The following is an 18,874-nucleotide window of genomic DNA, read 5'->3' as shown; positions in this document are numbered from 1 at the left end:
TTCTCTGTACTGGTGTAAAGAAATCCTGATTTTGCCCTGAGCTCTGCCAGTAGCTAGCTGTGCAATCCTGAACAAGCCAGTCCACCTCTATAAATCAAAGTGTTTCAGTTCTTCTGACTTCTCCACTGGCACCTAGGGCAGTCCTTTACAGGCAGCAAGTGCCCAATAACTGGTTTGTCCAGTAAAAAACACAACCATACTCTTCTTCTGGAAAGTGGGGAGTCCTTCATCTCAAAGAGAAGAACTGCTGTTTTACCAAACTAAATAGCCATAAATACTGAACTCAAAACATTGGACTTCCATGGTGTAGGAAAGGTCAAAATTGCATTTACAAGTAAACATCAGAGGCTGCAGGATAATTCACAGCCTCTGGCAATGGACACAGGGAATCTGAGTGGTTTCTGCTTTGACCACTAATTCTGAGGATGTGAGAAACCTGCCTAACTGCACTGTGCCTCTAATTCCCTTAGGAACTCCTCCTCTACAGGAATAATAATACAAGGATAAAAGCCCTGGTCTGTAAAATGAGAATTCCTTGCAAGCAAATAAGGTCTTTATGAGTTTGAATTGGAAATATTAATCACATTCTATGTCAAATGCAAAACAATACATTACCTAAAACCAAAGGAACTTTAACTCTGATTGGCTGAAAGAAAATAAATCTTGTATCCTGTTTCACTTTCCATCCAACTAGAAGCTTAGAACTCTGGGAAAGGAAACAAGTTTCTGTCTCAATGAGAGTGATATCATTTGCTGCTAATCACACAACTGTAAGCATAGGCAATTGTAACACAATGGTATTTGTGTATCTGAACAAGAAAAGGTACAGGAAAAATATGGTGTAAATGATTTAAAAATGGTTTCTTCTAAGTATAACTTGTGTACTACATAACAACATTTCCATCAACAAAGGCTGCATATAAGATGCTGATCATCCAGGAAGCCAAGGTTAGCTTATTATTAAGGAAAAGAAAACTTTCTCTTTCCTCCCCGTGACCACCCTGCAGAAGACAGAGTCTCGCTCTGTTGCCCAGGCTGGGTGCAGTGGCAGGATCTCGGCTCACTGCAACCTTGCCTCCTGGATTTAAGTGATTCTCCTGCCTCAAACTCCCAAGTAGTTGGGATTACAGATGTGTACCACCATGGCCAGCTAATTTTTGTATTTTTAGTAGAGACAGGGTTTCACCATGTTGGTCAGGCTGGTCTCGAACTCCTAACCTTGTGATCCACTTGCTTTGGCCTCCCAAGGTGCTGGGATTACAGGTGTGAGCCACCATGCCCAGCCAAGGAAAACTTTTAAAAAATAAATTTAGTGTCACCTAAGTCTACAGTGGTTATAAAGTCTACAGTAGTGGACAGTAATGTTGTAGACCTTCACATTTACTCATCATCCACTCACTGACACCCAGAGCAAATTCCAGTCCTGTGTTATAAGCTCCATTCATGGGAACCATTTTAAAAATCATTTACACCATATTTTTCCTGTGCCTTTTCTATGTTTAGATACATTACACCATTGTGCCTCAATTGCCTGCAGTATTCAGTCACATGCTGTACAGGTTTGTAACCTAGGAGCAATAGCCTACACCACACAGCCTAGGTGTGTAGTTAGCTGTGCTATGTAGGTTTGTGTAAGTGCACCATATGATGTTTGCACAATGATGAAATTGCCTGACAATGGATCTCTCATGACATATCTCCACTGTTAAGTAGCAGATGACTATAGAAAAAAACTATTTTTTGTTTCTTTTGAGACAGGGTCTTAACTCCATCACCCAGGTTGGAGTGCAGTGATACAATCTCACCTCACTGCAGCCTCTCCCTCTCAGGCTCCAGTGATTCTCAGCCTGCTGAGTAGCTGAGTCTACAGGTATGTGCCACCACCCTCGCCTATTTTTTGTATTTTTCTTTTAACAGAGATGGGTTTTCCACATGTTGGCCAGGCTGGTCTCAAACTCCTGGCCTCAAGTGATTCCCATCTGGCTTCCTAAAGTGCTGGGATTAACAGGCGTAAGCCACCACACCCAGCTGAAAACTGATTCTTAATGTGTGAAAAACTCTGTTTTTATGTATAAAGTACAGACAGATGTACAGTACAAAAAATACACACAGGACATCTGTGGTATTAAAATTCCAACGGGGGAAAAGGGAACTATATTATTAGTAAATCTGGTACACCCCAAAATGAAGCCATGCTGGGATATGGTAAGATATGAATGTTGTCCATCCTGAGGGCCCGAAAGTTGAAACTTTCTGGAAAATATCATCATACCAGCTGCTAGAGGTTAATTGGGAAAAAGAAGATGAAACGCACAGGACGGGGCTGGAAAGAACAGGTTTCGCTATTACACACGAAGTCAATTCTGAAAGAATTTCACAGAACATGTGTTTTCAATGGAAATCAGTTTACTCTCCCATTGCATGGAAGCATGAGAGACCTGGTGCCATCACGTCTTCAGATTCCCACAGCAGATGCCCTTCCTCCATCGTAAGGGGTCCTCAATAGTCTAAGAGGCAGACCTACCCAAAGCAAGGAAGAATAGACATCCCTCAGATGGGAAGGCCACCACAAAATACAGCCTGAGCTAGAACACAGCTTCAGACAAACCTGGTTCATCTCCCTGCAGGGAAAGATCACAGACTAGCTTGAGCTGAGAAATTCCATGCATGGGTGCCATGCCTACACAACACAGAGATCCTCTTCCAGCTTGCCTTTCCTTTTGCTGCCTGCAGTGCCTCTCTGCAAAATGGACCAACTGCCTGTGACAACAGAGACATCTCAGCCTACAGGGACCCTTGGGGGCTATGTATATCCACTATCCATCACCTATGCAGCCAGATCTTAGCAGAGAAGTCCTTTCAATATTCCTTTGAGAACCACCTTGCCAGTGATTCCTTTAATGCTAATGTCCCCCCATGCACTGGCATGTGTGGGAACAGTGGCATGATGGGAAGGGCACTAGGAGTTTCCACTTCAAATTCACAAAGACTTTAATTTACCTGAAAGATCCAGGGAAGTGCTCTTGCTCTCTCTCTGGGGTGAACCACCCCCTTCTGACTTCTGTCAAATGGGAACCTAAATCTCACCTTTGTTACCTTGTAGGATTTTGTAAAAATCAAGAGAAACTGTGCTGCATCCATAGCACAACAATACTAGTTTCCAAAAACCACTGATGGAAACTATGAAGGTGTGAAATTGCCTTTCTGTAAAGTACTGCTTCCATTTATTTTCCACTTTAAATATTGCAAGCACTTTTAATCAATGAGGCACTGGGAGCAGAGGCCAGCACATCTGCCAAATTTAAAAACTACTAAGGGAATCATTGCACAGATTTCCACTCACCTTTGCTCATGGTCAGGTGCCCCTGGTAATGACAGACACTAAACAGAGCCACACAGAGGCATCTGCAAGGTAATTACTCACCAGCTGCTGTTCTAAGGGAGGGACTGCATCATGGTGGCCGTATATTATGCCAGGATTGTACTGACTGAAAAGGACTGGATAAAATACCTTCTTCCCTGCAAACCAGAAAAGAAATATTCACTTAAAGTTACAGTTCCTTGACATTTGGCCCTCTGAAACACCCTAGATATTTGCACTCACTTTTTTTTTTTTGGGCAGGGTCTCACTCTGTCACCCAGGCTGAAATGTACAGGCACAATCTCAGCTCACTGCAACCTCCACCTCCTGGGTTCAAGTGATTCTCCTGCCTCAGCCTCTTGAGCAGCTGCCATTACAGGTGCCCAACACCACACCCAGCTAATTTTTATATTTTAATAGAGAGGGGGTTTCACAATGTTGGTCAGGCTGGCCTCTAACTCCTGACCTCAGGTGATCCACCTGACTCAACCACTCAAAGTGATGGGATTACAGGTGTGAAACACGGCTCTCAGCCTGCACCCACCTTTCCTTTTCCCTTTATTCAGCTCTAAAATGGGTCTTAGAAGTATAGCATCAAGCAGACCAGACAGTCAGATCTACAAATATTGCTTACCTCCTAGCACAAGAATCATATTTGAAATACTGACAGTCCATGACCTGGCACTAGACATCACCCATGGGAGTGGGTGTAAAACAGGGTCCTGGTGCCCCCACCCCCACCAAACACTAACCCTTTACTTGCTGGCTCATGAGGTAATCTTAAATAACCATTTAACACTTTGGCTTTGGGGCAGGGCGACTTTGGGCAGTTGGACTAGACTCAGAGTCTAGAGTGGTTGCTCTTTATTCAAAAGAATAATTTCTGTATTTTAACAATTGGCATGGCTGTGCCAGGGCTCATCAGCTGAATAGCAGCCTTGCCTATGAGTGGAGTATGTGAAAGTCATTTTTGTTCTGTGGGTTCTTTCTGCGAAGAGTTCTTCCACCCTAGGTAACTGCCCACAGGTACTCCTTTCTGCTTAGGGTTGGGCAGTTTTCCAGGTCCACATCCTCCCCACCACACTTTCTCTTGGAAATGTATACAAAAGCTGACCTCCCAGTTGCAGATGGAAGAGAGGTTATAAACATGAACTTGGGAAAAGAATCCCAGAATTATGGTGGCTGACAGGCCCATTATATAGCCCCAAAGGAGAAATCAAACCAGATGGTGATATGGTTTGGCAGTGTCCCCACCCAAATCTCATTTTGAATTATAGCTCCCAGAATCCCCATATGTCACAGGAGGTACTCGTGGGAAGTAACTGAATCTTGGGGGCACATTTTCCTATGTTGTTCTCATGATAGTAAATAGTCTCAAGAGATTTGATGGTTTTATAAACAAGAGTTCCCCTGCACATGTTCTCTTGCATGCTGTCATGTAAGACTTGCCTTTGCTCCTCCTCCTCCTTCTGCCATGGTTGTGAGACCTCCCCAGCCATGTGGAACTGTGAGTCCATTAAACCTCTTTTCTTTATAAATTACCCAGTGTTGGGTATGTCTGTATTAGCAGTGTGAGAATGGACTAACACAGATAGTTTTCCTTTTCTTTGCCATTGGGGTAAACAGGCTGATTCAGAAGCAGGAGATTGGAGTGACTGACCCATAAAGAGAATGATACATGGACCCAGAGGGCTGAGTGCCACCTGAGCATGACAAAGAAGGGATCCATACCTGGCTGTGTATTCAGCCTACACGTATTGAGGAATTCAGATGTGAAGTAGATGTCAACATCACAGAAAAAGAGAAGCACATTGCTTCCCTTCCAGAAGCGGGCTCCAACATCAAGTCCCTTTCCCCGAGAAAATTCTCCATTTAGCTGGATGAAAGTAAAGTTCCTGAAGTTGGCAGCTCTGAAAAGGCAAGACCAGGTACTGTCACTCACATGTCCACATGTTGGCAGCATACCCTAAAAAAATATGTGATCAGGGCCCATCTAGACCCATTTCTTTTGTAACCTGAGGGCACTGGAACTCCCCAAGCAGTTAAAGAATGGCTCAGACTCACCAGAAACTCACTGGGATCAAAGGTACCAAGAACACCTAGTGAAGTCTTAACACCAATTTCTTCCTTGTTTCTCTGGCAGTTAATCCATGTTGAAAACAGTATTGTTTTGACTGTTAATGACTATTCTTTGTGATGGTGAAAACTGGAACTAGGGAAGACTAGACACGACCCCCGAGAATACTGATGCATCCTGAGCCAAGCAAATGAGGCCACTGAGCCAAGGAAGTAAGATCACATTGCAATGGCCTCACTTAGCATCTTTTCATCTGTGTTCAAATCCAGGAGCCAGGCAAAATGTTCTTGATATGTGTCTTTTCTCAAGATTTAAATCCCAGATTCCTTCCCCATCCTCAGGTAAAGCAGCATAGCATGGCAGGTAAAGTGACCAACTTGGAGTTAGAAAAAGACGACTGAGTCCTGGCTCTCCTGTAGATAGCTCTGTGTTCTAGGCAAGCCCATGAATATTCCTGAACCTCAGTTGCCTCATTTTCCAAATAGGTATAATAACACCTTCCTTCACTATCCCACAGAATTATTAATTAGATAAACAGTGCCAAGAGTATACAGTACTCTGTAAGCATCAGCTGTTGCAGTGATTAGCATGAGCAAGGGTTCCCAGGCCCAAGGCAGTGAAGCCAGGATGTTTCTTGTATTTGTTGTTCTTTCCCAAGGATAGAAGAGCCTTCTGAAATTGGGCCTGTCTTGAGCTTAAGTTTCATGAATTCATTCCATACCCAGTGGGACAGGTATTGTCTTTTACCAGATAAAACTAGAGAACCACCTTCAGGCCTCTTTCAGCCTAGCAAATCCCTCTTCCTGTCAACAACACTTTTCTTTTCCTCATAGCTTTCTCTCCTCACACTCCCCATCCTGCCTGTCACCTGGCTTATCTCCATTCCACAACTTCTCTCTACTCTTTGTATTCAAAAGGTACAGAAACTCATTTCTACTGTGTAAAGTTTGTATTCCAAGTACCTATCTTGGGTAAAGACCAACACAAATATAGTGTCATAAGCTTTTAAAATGCTATGTTGTATTTGTATCTGGAATTGAATCAGTAAAACTAGTTCTGCTACTCCCTCCTTGACTCATCTTCTTTTAGATCTGGGAGTGAGCTTGGTTTTTTATCTTGGGGACCAGTGGGCCAATCTTCATCTGAATCTGATGCCAAATATGCTTTTCAGATTTAGATCAAGGTAGGAGGCCTCATCATGGGTAGAGCACTGGTCTAGGAGTCTAGAAACCTGGATCCAGGGCTAGAATCATGCCTGGGGCCCCCTAGGTATTCAACAGATGTTTTTGAATGAGTGCATGAATATATGAATGATTCTAAACCTACTGTATTTCTGGTGGATTTGAGTCAAGTCACTCTATCACTTTTGTCTCTATTTCCAGGTAAAAAAATCCAGTGGTTACAGAGCTCAAAGTCCCCTTTACAGGCTAAGATGCTATTTTTCCTTGGTAAATAAATAAAATTATTTTACATATGTACATTATATATACTTGAATATAATGCACTTTTTCTTTTAGAGATAGGGTCTTCCTCTGTCACCTAGGCTGAAGTACAGTGGCATGATCGTAGCTTACTGCAGCCTCAAACACCTGGGCTCAAGTGATCCTCCTCTCTCAGTTTCCCAAGTAGCTAGGACTACAGGTGCATGCCACCATGTCCATTTAATTCTTAAAAAGTTTTAGTAGAGACAGAGTCTCACTTTGTTGCCTAACTCTTGGCTTCAAGATGTCCTCCCTCCTCGGCCTCCCAAAGTGCTAGGATTACAGGGATGAGACACCACACCTGGCCAAGGCTCTATTTTTCTATGATCCTGCATCCACTTTAGCACCAATCTACATTTGTAGGGATTGTCATCCTTTTTCAGAACTCTATCTTGAGTCTTTTCTCTGGGTGGGTGCCCCAGTGTCCATTTTCTGTGTGTTGCATTAAAGATATGTTTCAAAACCTTTTCAGCATTAGGTTTGGTGCTAGTCAAGGACAGTGCTATCCTCCTGTCTCCAAAGACATTCAGATGGTCTGAGATCATTGCAGGCACCTTCATATCTCAGGTGTCTGCAGCCCCAGCTCCTGTACGTTAGCTCAACACATTTCTGTCTTCCCTGTTTGGTCAGTTTCCAGGAAAGTTTTCCCACAGGAGATGCCTTGATTTTTACCTGTTCATCTAAAGGCATCTCATCTTGTAGTCCATCTTGCTTTAACTTTCTGTGTATTTAATACACACAGCCAGTAGCCAGTCTCTTTCTTCATTGTTTTGAGGTTTGTATTCTTTGGGACCTCTCCCTCCCCATTATACAGGGATATCTGAGGACTTTCAAAATACAAACACAGTGTATGAGCAAGTCCTTCCTCACTCAGATTGTACCTGACTCATAATTCTGGTACCTGCTCCAGGAGGGGTTCCAGGATCTACTATAGTAGAGTACCACTATAAAAACTCCTGAACAACAGCAAGTGACTTTGCCAAGGGAAGAAGAATATAGGCTCTTAATAGACTGCATTAAATGAGCTGCAACACCAAGAACCTCCTTTTTGAACAGCCTATAGTCCATTTGCATAGATAGGTCAAATATTTACAAAAGTTAAATCATGTTGAGTAGTTAAATGCCAGGATCCATTCCACAGACCCCAGCTGCATAACAGATGAATAAATGTACTCAGACACAAATTTCCAGTGAACAAGTGGACTAGGGGCTAGTGAGCCATTCACACAGAGAGATTGCAGCTACACGACCCCGAATAATTGGCCCTCTCTGCATTTATTCAGTATAGATTTAATAACAAAGGCTTTAAGTCAACACACTTGTGGAGAAAGATTAAAGGCCAGGTTCTGAGCCAAAAGCAACCACCACTGGAGAGCAAACTCGCTGGTTAACCTCCCCCGAAGACGGCCATCTGGCTCAAAGGTTAATTTTAAGACCACATGAGTAAACAAGTTATTCAGATAAACTCATCCACATATTCTAGCTATTTGCTTTTCTTATTACCTAAATGTAAAGGGGATTTAGGCTGCCTTCAGTCAAAACTTCTACAAAACAATACAAAAACCTCTCACCCCTCCAAGAAGTTTGTGATTATTAGTTAATGCTATCTCTACGGGAGGCTGAGGCAGGAGAATTGCCTGAACCCAGGAGGCGGAGGCTGCGGTGAGCCGAGATCATGCCATTGCACTCCAGCCTGGGTAACAGCAGCAAAACTCCATCTCAAAAAAAATGCTATCTCTAGTATTTTTCCTTTAATGTTTTTGCCACCATCCTGAGAAAATCCCCACAGTTAAATAAGAATACATGACAGTGTTAGAAACTGAGGTAACGGCATGAAAAAAATGACGAGTCTACAGATTACTGATTAATTGCCAAGTGAACAGTAGAGACATAGTGCTACAAATTTAGAGGGGAGCGTGGTAATTTGGTGGTGTGCATGCTTACTCAATGCACAGGTTAATCTAGTTTATTCTGTACACAAATCCCCTAACCCTGGCATAAGCTCTTGCTAATAAATGCTATTCTCTCCTCTGTTGCAGCAAAGGATTGCGCACGAGCTGGGCTTCCTGTTGGTCACAGTCATAGGAAGAATCCATGGTACCTAGTGTTTGAGATGACCTTAATTTGGAAGAACCTTTTTTAAGTCTTAAAATATAAATTCCTATGCTTCTATTGATGTGTTGCTTCTAGAGAAAGAAAATTCAGGAAACAAATGTTGGGGAATGCTTTATATGGCCTAATGCAAAGGTGATTTGTTTCCTTTCTCTTCATGCAACCTTTCTGCTAGGATAAGACAATACATGCTATATCCATGGCACTACCCAATCTGAATATGCATTTCAAATTCACAGGCTGCACAGAAAGCCCTGGGAAGTGGTACCCAGCTCTGTCCATGCACTGTTTCCATGTGGACAACACTGCGGCCAGTGCACACACACACAGCTCCAGAAACCTGCCCCATACAGGGCTGTGTCCTGATCTAGCTTTGCATGGCACTTTCATCCACCCTAATCAACACTGGTCAGAAGACAATGTATGTCATTATTACTGGCTTGTCAGTATGGGTCCATGTTAGCACTGCTCTGAAGCCCTGACAACTCACCAGGCCCTATGAGAGAGCTTAGCATGAGTGTACACAGAAGGCAGGGTGAGGACAGACACTGCTGGCTTGGGAAGCATCATCAGCCAGTCACAAACACTGGAGGAGCCCAGAATGCTAACTCTGTCATCCATCTGTGATTCCCAGAGTGGCTGCCAGGTCATTATGCTCAGCTAGGGGTCCATCTGAGGATGAATAATGGTACATTTTCCCTCCTGATTCCTCAACTCAAGGCTTTCTTCCAATAAACCAGTTATCTGAAAGAATCCCTCCATCTCCTTTCTTGCCATCAGGAAGAGCCTCTGATAATTAACAAGCTCTGTCTGCCAAGAAAGGGAACTGAACTGGAAAAAAAAAAAAGAAAAAAAATCAAACAACTTCCTGTCTTTTCCAAAACAAAGAGATTAATACATTGCCAAACCTCCTGGGCCTACAAGTGGGGCAGCCTCCTCCTCTGAAACTTATCAGTACTGGCCATGCAGATTCCAGAACAGGAAATGGCAAGATAAGGAAGAACTGGCTTCTTCAAGATAATCAGGCCCTTATCAATGCCCTGTATCTTCATCTATAAACAGTGCTCATTGGCTAGAAACTCTATCACTAGACTAGAGCATACCCTGCTTAACAGTGGATTAAAAGGCATTAGAGTCATTTAAACAAAATGGCACCTATCAACTCATATCGCTGAGCTGCCCAAGGTAGTGTTATAGTGTGGTTTGGGAAGGTACACATCATGGTCACTGGCTACAATATCCAAATGCAGACTATGGTGGTGCCCAGCCAGACATGCTGCTTGATCCTCTCTCCTGCTTCCCCACCACCCCCTTCTCCAGTGACCAGCCAGTAGATGTTTACAATTGTGAAAGAAAAATAGAATCTCAGGATGCCAAACTCACCATGCCAAAAAGAAAATTAAGCTTAGGAATTGAGTCACCAATACTGTTCTCCTGGCCAGGTGAAGTTGCTCATGCCTATAGTTCTAGCACTTTGGGAGGCTGAGATGGGCAGATCACTGGAGGTCAGGAGTTCGAGACTGGCCTTACCAACATGGTGAAACCCTGTCTCTACTAAAAGTAGAAAATTAGCCAGTCATGGTGGTGGGTGCCTGTAATCCCAGCTACTCAGGAGGCTGAGGCAGGAGAATTGCTTGACTCTGGGAGGTGGAGGTCGCTGTGAGCCAAGACTGTGCCATTGCACTCCAACCTGGGCAACAGAGACAGATTCCATCTCAAACAAACAAAAAATGATTTTCCTGCAGTTCATTAACAGCAGCTGTAACTTCACAACCCTGTGACAGTCTCATTTTTCTGACTCTCCTTTACATATTCATTTTATCATATGGAAAATGTAGATTTACTGAGAATGAGGCAATGCAGAATGGATTTTGTCCTCTGTTCCTTCTTTTCACATGTAAAACATAGATTTACTGAGGCTAATCAGAGCCTCACAAGATTACAAGCATCTACATCAATGCCTGTTCTAGGTCCCTTTGCTTCTCCTCCTCCTTGCTCTTTCCCCTTTAAATACCCAACTGCACAAAATCCCCTTTGGAGAAAGGAGAGATGGCAGATGTTTCTATGGTTTGTGATTTTCCCAGGCACATCGTCAACCTTGACTAAATAAACCTCAGATCGACTGAGCCTTTCCTCAGGCTCTTTTTGGTTTATATAATAGACATGTCACCAAGGCGTGGACATGACTAGGGCCTCCTATCTGCTTGCTCTTCTCTTCCCTGAATGCTCTTTCTGCATCTACTCTTGCAAACATCACTCAGTCTTCAAGGCCCATGTCAAGCATCACTGCCCCTCCTGTGCCTTGCAGCAAAGTGGAAGTGCACACTCTAAGCTCCCAGCATTTGACCCAGTCCTGCCTCTTTCTGTGTCCTGGTGCCTTCACATGCCTTTGCTTGCACAGATCTATATGAGCTGCTCTAGAAGCCTCCCTTCAAGGATAGCAATTGCCTTACTTTCTTTTATTCTACCTTCAGAGGTTATCCAGCACTGTGCAATAATTGACACATATACGGTGACCAATATACACTGGACAAATCAAGAGCTGAACAAATGGAAAACACAGGCACATGTCAGATCTGTCCTGAGGGGGGTGCTGCCTGAAGCCTCTTTGCCAAAGAAAGCTCAACCCACTCAGATGGTCACCAGAGAAACCCCTCCCTTATGTATATACCAACATCAGAAAGAGGCTGTGACCAAAGGATTCTGAAGGACAGGCACAAATCCAAGCTTTTAAGAAGATGAAAAATATGTAAATAACAGAAGAGATGACAAAAATATAGTACAATATGGTTCAATACATTGAAGTTACTCATACAAAGAAATATAATGTTTAGTGCTGTCCTAAAGTAATGAGCATTTGTCATGGTAGGATGGGGGCACCACATTTTATATTACATAATTTCCTGTTATGAAGTGAGCATGCACTTCCGCTTCACTACGGTCTCATGATTTGCTCGTAATTATCTTCTTTTCTTGAATTGTATTATCAACTGACAGAACTTTTCCATTTCCCACTCAATTCCTGTTTTTTTATAATAAATCTGGTGCATGTGTACTCCTCTAAGTTATGGAAAGTCATTTTTATAGAGGTTATAATGACCTTAGAAAGCTACTGTTTCTATCAGAGATTTAATTTCCCTAATTGACTTGCATTTCCCAGAATTGCTGGATTAAAAATGATGCCTCTTGCTGTCTAATATGATTTACTCTAAATAGACTTTTCCCCACAACTGCAAGGAAATTCTATTAATCTAACACTTCTCACAATTGCCTTTCATTTAAAGAAATCTTTAAAAATTTACATAGAAAATAACTATTATATCCAATACATGATTTTAAATCTCACAGCTCTAAATATTGAAATCACTTATGAGTTCTACTTCTTGAAAATATTTGGATACAGTGAACAATTTAGGCTCAACATGGTATCCAATTTTTCATAGTAGGTTATTTAAATAATTTAGAATCTTTTAGATTCTGAGTTTCTATAAAACTGTTTAGCAAGTTTCTTTAGGAATTTCATTTTTGTCTTTCCATTGGTTCTAAAACTTCACGTGAGCATGAGGCACAGTCCATTAAGAGCAAATGAATGTCTCTGAACCTCAGAATGGTCACAATGCAGGCATCAGATAATCGAAATGCGCCATCTTTCAGGCTACATGCTCAGATTGTCTTTTCTTTCTCACTGAATGCACATAATTTTGTTTGCTTGTGTTTTAAATGGAGAAAACAAACGCAGCTCTAGCAGGTACAAAACACATTTGCTGATGCACAGAAAAATGATGAGATTCAAAGATCTGACATGAGGACTCCAGCATGGAGTTTCTTTAGAAAAATAGGGGATGGCAATCAGAACATGATGCAATACCTTCATGTACCTTTGCCACAGGGAAATGAGAGTGATTGGGCACAGGGCAAGTGAGGAAGCATAGCTTCCTTCCTAATCAGTGACTCTCCCCACGCTCCAGGTGAGGAAAGCAGTCTCATGGTAGGTGTAGGACAACACACACAAAGAACCTGGGCAGAGGCTGAAGGCTGCTACCCCAGGAGGTCACAATCCTTGCTCTCTCCACTCAGAATCCCCTGCAGGCAGCCTCCATTCTCAGACTCAGCTCTTGCATGTGCTGTTTCTCCTTGCTCCATCAGGTCTGGATGGATAACTCCTAGCTCCTGCCTTGCCCTGCCCCCTGAGGCACGCATCCCTCCCTTTCCCACACAATGCCCACATGTATACCAGCATCAGAATCTGTATTAGTCTCTTTTCATGCTGCTAATAGAGACATACCCAAGACTGGGTAATTTCTAAAGGAAAGATATTTAATTGCCTCACAGTTCCATGTGACTGGGGAGGCCTCACAATCATGGCGAAGGCAAAGGAGGAGCAAAATCATGTCTTACATGGTGGCAGGTGAGACAAAATGAGAACCAAGCAAAATAGGTTTCCCCTTGTAAAACCATCAGATCTTGTCAGACTTATTCACTACCATGAGAACGGTATGGGGGAAAACGCCCCATGATTCAATTTTCTCCCACCAGGTTCCTCCCACGACATGTGGGAATTATAGGAGCTACAATGCAAGATGAGACTTGGGTGGGAACACGGACAAACCATATCAGAGACTCCTCAAAAAGCCTGGAGTAAGCTGCCCTACATATAGGGTCTGGCACATTGTGGGTACTGCACTTTTACATCATTAAGTACAATGCTTCCTTTACGCCTTAAATAAGCTACTGTACATTCAATTTGGTCTACAGAGGAAAAGTATGTCTGGTTTTGCAGAGGACACATAGGGCATGTAGATGTTGATTAAGGCAAAACACCCTTTTAACATGACACGATATGTGTGTGTATATATATGCGTATGTGTGTGTGTGTATGCATGCATTTGTATACGTATACTTTTTAGAGTTAAAATTCACATAAAATTATTTTAAAGTGTCTAAATCAGTGTTATTTAGTACACTCGTAATGTTGTAAACCATCAACTCTTTCTAGTTACAAAATGTTTTTGTCACTCCAAGAGGAATCATAAAGAATATTTCCTATAAATGGGATTACATATCATTAACCTTTTCTGTTTATTTCCTTTTGAGACAGAGTCTCACTCTGCCACCCGGGCTGGAGTACAGTGGTGCAATCTTGGCTTACTGCCACCTCTGCCTCTCGGTTTCAAGAGATTCTCCCACCTCAGCCTCCCGAGTAGCTAGGATTACAGGTGTGCACCACCACACCTGGCTAATTCTTGCATTTTTACTAAAGATGGGGTTTCATCATGTGGGCCAGGCTGGTCTTGAACTCACGACCTCAGATGATCCACCCATCTTGGCCTCCCAAAGTGCTGAGATTACAAGTGTGAACTACTGCACCTGGCCATTATCGACCTTTTAAATCTGGCTTCTTTCATTTAGCACAATGTTTTTGAGGTTCATTAACAATGTAGCATATATTAGTACTTCACACTCTTTATGGCTGGATAATATTCCATTGTATGGCTATGTCATATTTTGCTTTTTATTCATGCACTGATGGATATTTGAGTTGTTTCTACCTTTTGGATATTGTGAATAATGCAGCTATGAACATTCATGTACAATCATTCGTTGAATACTTATTTTCTATTCTTTTGGGTATATACCTGAGACCACAACTGCTGGATCAGATAATAATACTATGTTTAACCACATAAAGAACTGCAACACTGTTTTCCATAGTGGCTGCACCATTTTTCATTCCCAAGAGTAATAGACAAGAGTTCCAGTTTCTCTGCCTTCTCAGAGACAGGGTGGGTGTGGTTTGCATTGTAGGTTTGATTTGCATTTCTCTAATGACTAATGATGTTGACCATCTTTCCCTGTATCCATTCAAGTATTCTGTCCACTTTTAAATTGGGATATCTTTTTACTGTTAAATTATCTCTCTAGATACTGAATATTAGACCCTTATAAGATTATGATTTGCAAATATTTTATCCCATTATATAAGCTGTCTTTTCACTTTTATGGTAGCACCAAACTTTTTAATATTAATAAAGTTCAATTTATCTGCTTGTTCTCTAGTTTCTAGGGTTTAAAAGTGACATCTAAGAAATAACTGCCTAATCCAAAGTTATGAAGACTTACACCTATGTTTTCTTCTAAAACTTTGATAATCATAGCTCTTACATTTATGTCTTTGATTCATTTTGACCCCAAGTTTTATATATATGATGGATGTATACCTACCAACTACAGAAAGCACCATTCATTCTCTGCACATGAATATCCAGTTGTCCCAGAACCATTCGGAATAAGATGATTCTTTCCTCATAGGATTGTCTGGCACCCTTGTTGAAAATCAAATGACCATAAATGTATGGGCTTATTTCTGAACTCTCCTTTCCATCCATTGATCTATATGTATATTTTTATACTACTAGCAAAGTCTTAACTGCTGTGATTTTAGAGTAAATTTTGAAATTGAGAGTATAAGTCCTCCAATTTTGTTTTCTTTCTCAAGATTTTTCTGGCATTTTGGGCCCTTGCATTTCCATGTGAGTTTTAGAATTAGCTTGTCCATTTCTACAAAGAAAGTCAGCTTGGATTTTAATAGGGATTGTACTGAAACTATAGAACAACTGAATGAGTGTTGTCATCTGAAGATGATTAATGATCATAGTATGTCTTCCCATTTATTTAGGCCTTCTTTAATTCCTTTCAAAGTTGTGTTGTAGTTTTCAGCATATAATTCTTGCACTTTTTTGCTAATGTTTATTCCTACAATTTTAAATCCTTTTTATATTACTTTGAGAATTATTTTCTTAATTTCACTTTCATAGTTTGTTGCTCGTGTATAGAAATGTAATTAACCTTTGTATATTGATCTTGTACCTCACAACTTTACTGAATTTGTTATGAGCTCTAATAGCTTTACTTTTATTCCTTGTAATTTTCTATATAGAAGATTATGTCATCTGTGAATAGAGTTTACTTTTTCCCTCCCAATTTGGATGCCTGTTATTTCTTTTTTTTTTTTTAATCCAATTGTCCTGGCTAGAATACCCAGTAAAACAATGAATAGTAGTGAAGGCAGACACCTTTGTTTTGTTCATCTTTTGAGGACAGCATTCAGTATTTCACTTTAATTAAGTATGATGTTTTTCATAATGGTCTTTTGTATGTGTTCTTTACCAGGTTAAAGACGCTCTCTTCTATTGCTAGTTTGAGGATTTTTATCATAAAAGGATGTTGGATTTTTAACAAAAGTTTTCCTATGCATATTGAGATGGTCATGTGATTTTTGTCCTTGAGTCTATTAATATGGCATATTTCATTGATTTCTGTATATTGAGCCAACTGTGAATTCCTGAAAAAAAAAATCACACTTGGTCATAGCATTTAATTCCTTTTCTTTTTCTTTTGTTGGATTCAGTTTGGTAGTATTTAATTGAGATTTTTGCATTTATATTCATAGGGATTCTGGTCTATATTTTTCTTTCCCTTTTCTGCCTTTGTCTGGTTAGGTTATTAGAGTAATGCTGGCCTTAAAGAATAAATTGAGAAGTGCTCTCTCTTCTACCTTTTTTGGAAGAGTTTGTGACACACTAGTGTTAATTCTTTAAACAGTTGGTAGAAATCAGCAGTGAAGCCTGGGCTTTCTCTGCGGTGAACTTTTTTTTTTTTTTTTTTTTTTTTGAGACAGAGTTTTTCTCTTGTTACCCAGGCTGGAGTACAATGGCGCGATCTCAGCTCACCACAATCTCTGCCTCCTGGGTTCAGGCAATTCTCCTGCCTCAGCCTCCCGAGTAGCTGGGATTACAGGCACGCACCACCATGCCCAGCTAATTTTTGTATTTTTAGTAGAGACAGAGTTTCACCACGTTGACCAGGATGGTCTCGGTCTCTTGACCTCGTGATCTGCCCACCTCTGCCTCCCAAAGTGCTGGGATTACAGGCTTGAGCCACCGCACCCAGCTTTTTTTTTTTTAATCAATCCATTTGCTTTTTTTTTTTTTTTAAATCAATCCATTTGTTATTAGTCAGATTTTCTGTTCCCTCTCCATTTCTCTGTGCTATTGCATTATTATAATATCTTTACATGCTGCATACCCATCAACACAGATTTATAATTCTTTTAATGCAGCTGTCTTTTAAATCAGCAGAGAAAAAAGAGTCTCAAAATACGTTTATATTGCCTGTTATATTTGCTTATGCAGTTACTTCACTGGCAATCTTTATGTCTTCATGTGGATTTGAACTAGGGTCTAGTGTCCTTTCATTTCTGCCCCAAGGACTCCTCTTACTATTTCATACAGGGCATGTTTAATAGTGATTAAGTCTCTCTGTTTATCTAGAAATGTCATAATTTTGCCTTCATTTGTAAATAAGTTTTACTGATAATATAATTATTAGTTGAAGCCTTTTTCTGACTTTGGATATGTTATCCCACTTTCTGGTCTCCATTGTTTCTGAAGAGAATTCAGCTATTAATCTTGCAAAGGATCCATTGTACCAGACAAGTTGCTTCTCTTGTCACTTTCAAGATTCTTTCTCTGTCTTTGAATTTCAAAATGTGATTATGATACATTTAGTGTGGATTTCTTTAAATTTATCCTATTTGGGGTTATGTTGATTAATGTTTTTCATCAAATTTGAGAAATTCTTGGCCATTATTTCTTCAAATATTTTTATGCACCCTTCTCCATCTCCTACTTGACTCCTATTATTTATGTATGATTGATGGTATCCCAGAAATCTCAGGTTTGTTTATTTTCTTCATTCTTTCTTCTGTTTCTGAGGCTTAGTCATCACAGTTGGCTTAAAGTTCAGCAATTCTTTCTTCTGCTTCTTCAAACCTGCTGTTAAGCATCCTCTCCCTTATTAATTTTTCATTTTTGTTACTGTACTTTTCAACACCGGGATTTGTATTTGGTTCTTTGAAATAGTTTCTTCCTGTTTGTTGATATTCTCTATTTGGTGTAACATGATTGTCATATACTTCAGTTCTTTAAATGTGGTTTCTTTTACTTTTTTGAACATAATACAACAGATGTAAAGTTTTCAACTATTAAGTCAAACATCTGAGCTTCCTCAAAGACAATTTCTAATAACTGATTTTTTTTTCTTCTGTGTGAGCCTTAATTTGTTTCTTCACATGCCTCACAATTTTTGCTAAAAATCAAACATTAAAAAATAGGCATTATGGCCATCCTAGAAATTAGAATCTCCTCCTTCCCACAGGTTTGTTGTTTGGTTAGTGACTTTTCTGAACTAATTCTGTAAAGTCTATATTCTTGGCTGTGTGACCACTTAATGGTCAGCTAATGAGTGAACAATAATTTCCTGAAATGCCTGGAACGGATAAGTCTCTCAGACTTTGCCGAAGGATTTTGTTTGCATATTGGGATATACCTTCAACACTCAGCCAGGGAGTCAGTGGCTTATTTATCCTTTACTTCTTGCTTGCACAGAGCCAGAAGGTCAGCCACAAATAAGAGTTTAGGACATACTTAGGTTTTAAGTAGGCGCATAGCCCTAGAGATGTCCATGGTACTTGGGTTTTCAGGAATGTGCTGAAGCTTTTCAAAGCCCCTATGAATATCTCATTTCCCAGATTTGCCTTTTTAGCTTTTTGATTAGTCTACTGTTCACCCCAATTCTTAACCACTGCCTCAGGCAGCCACAAATTTAAACACTTTCTTTAATTGTTTTTGACAAATGCCCTCCCTGAAGAAAACACTTTCTACATTGGAAGAGCTCTGAGTCAGGCCAAATAAAGACAACTTTGTGAATGTTGTATTCCACGGAACCTCCAGACAGTTCAATTAATGGCAATGCTCTGGGAGTGATGCTTTAAAGCAAGCTTGT

General features: G+C 40.8%; 1 protein-coding gene across 7 annotated transcripts in view; it reads right to left on the bottom strand.

The window, feature by feature from the left end:
* The window catches only part of CSGALNACT1 (chondroitin sulfate N-acetylgalactosaminyltransferase 1), a 364,064-nt gene that overhangs the window by 11,504 nt on the left and 333,686 nt on the right, over positions 1-18,874 (bottom strand). For all 7 annotated transcript variants that reach the window (XM_035270112.3, XM_054243779.2, XM_008979204.4 and 4 more), the window contains 2 exons: positions 5,093-5,271; positions 3,425-3,519 (listed from right to left, as the gene is read on the bottom strand). In XM_035270112.3, coding sequence (XP_035126003.3) covers positions 3,425-3,519; positions 5,093-5,271 — 274 coding nt within the window. The remainder of the gene's footprint in view (positions 1-3,424; positions 3,520-5,092; positions 5,272-18,874) is intronic.

Source organism: Callithrix jacchus, chromosome 13 (assembly GCF_049354715.1).
Source record: "Callithrix jacchus isolate 240 chromosome 13, calJac240_pri, whole genome shotgun sequence".
In the NCBI taxonomy this organism is placed as follows: Eukaryota; Metazoa; Chordata; class Mammalia; order Primates; family Cebidae; genus Callithrix; species Callithrix jacchus.
This window is presented reverse-complemented; position numbering and strand designations above follow the sequence as displayed.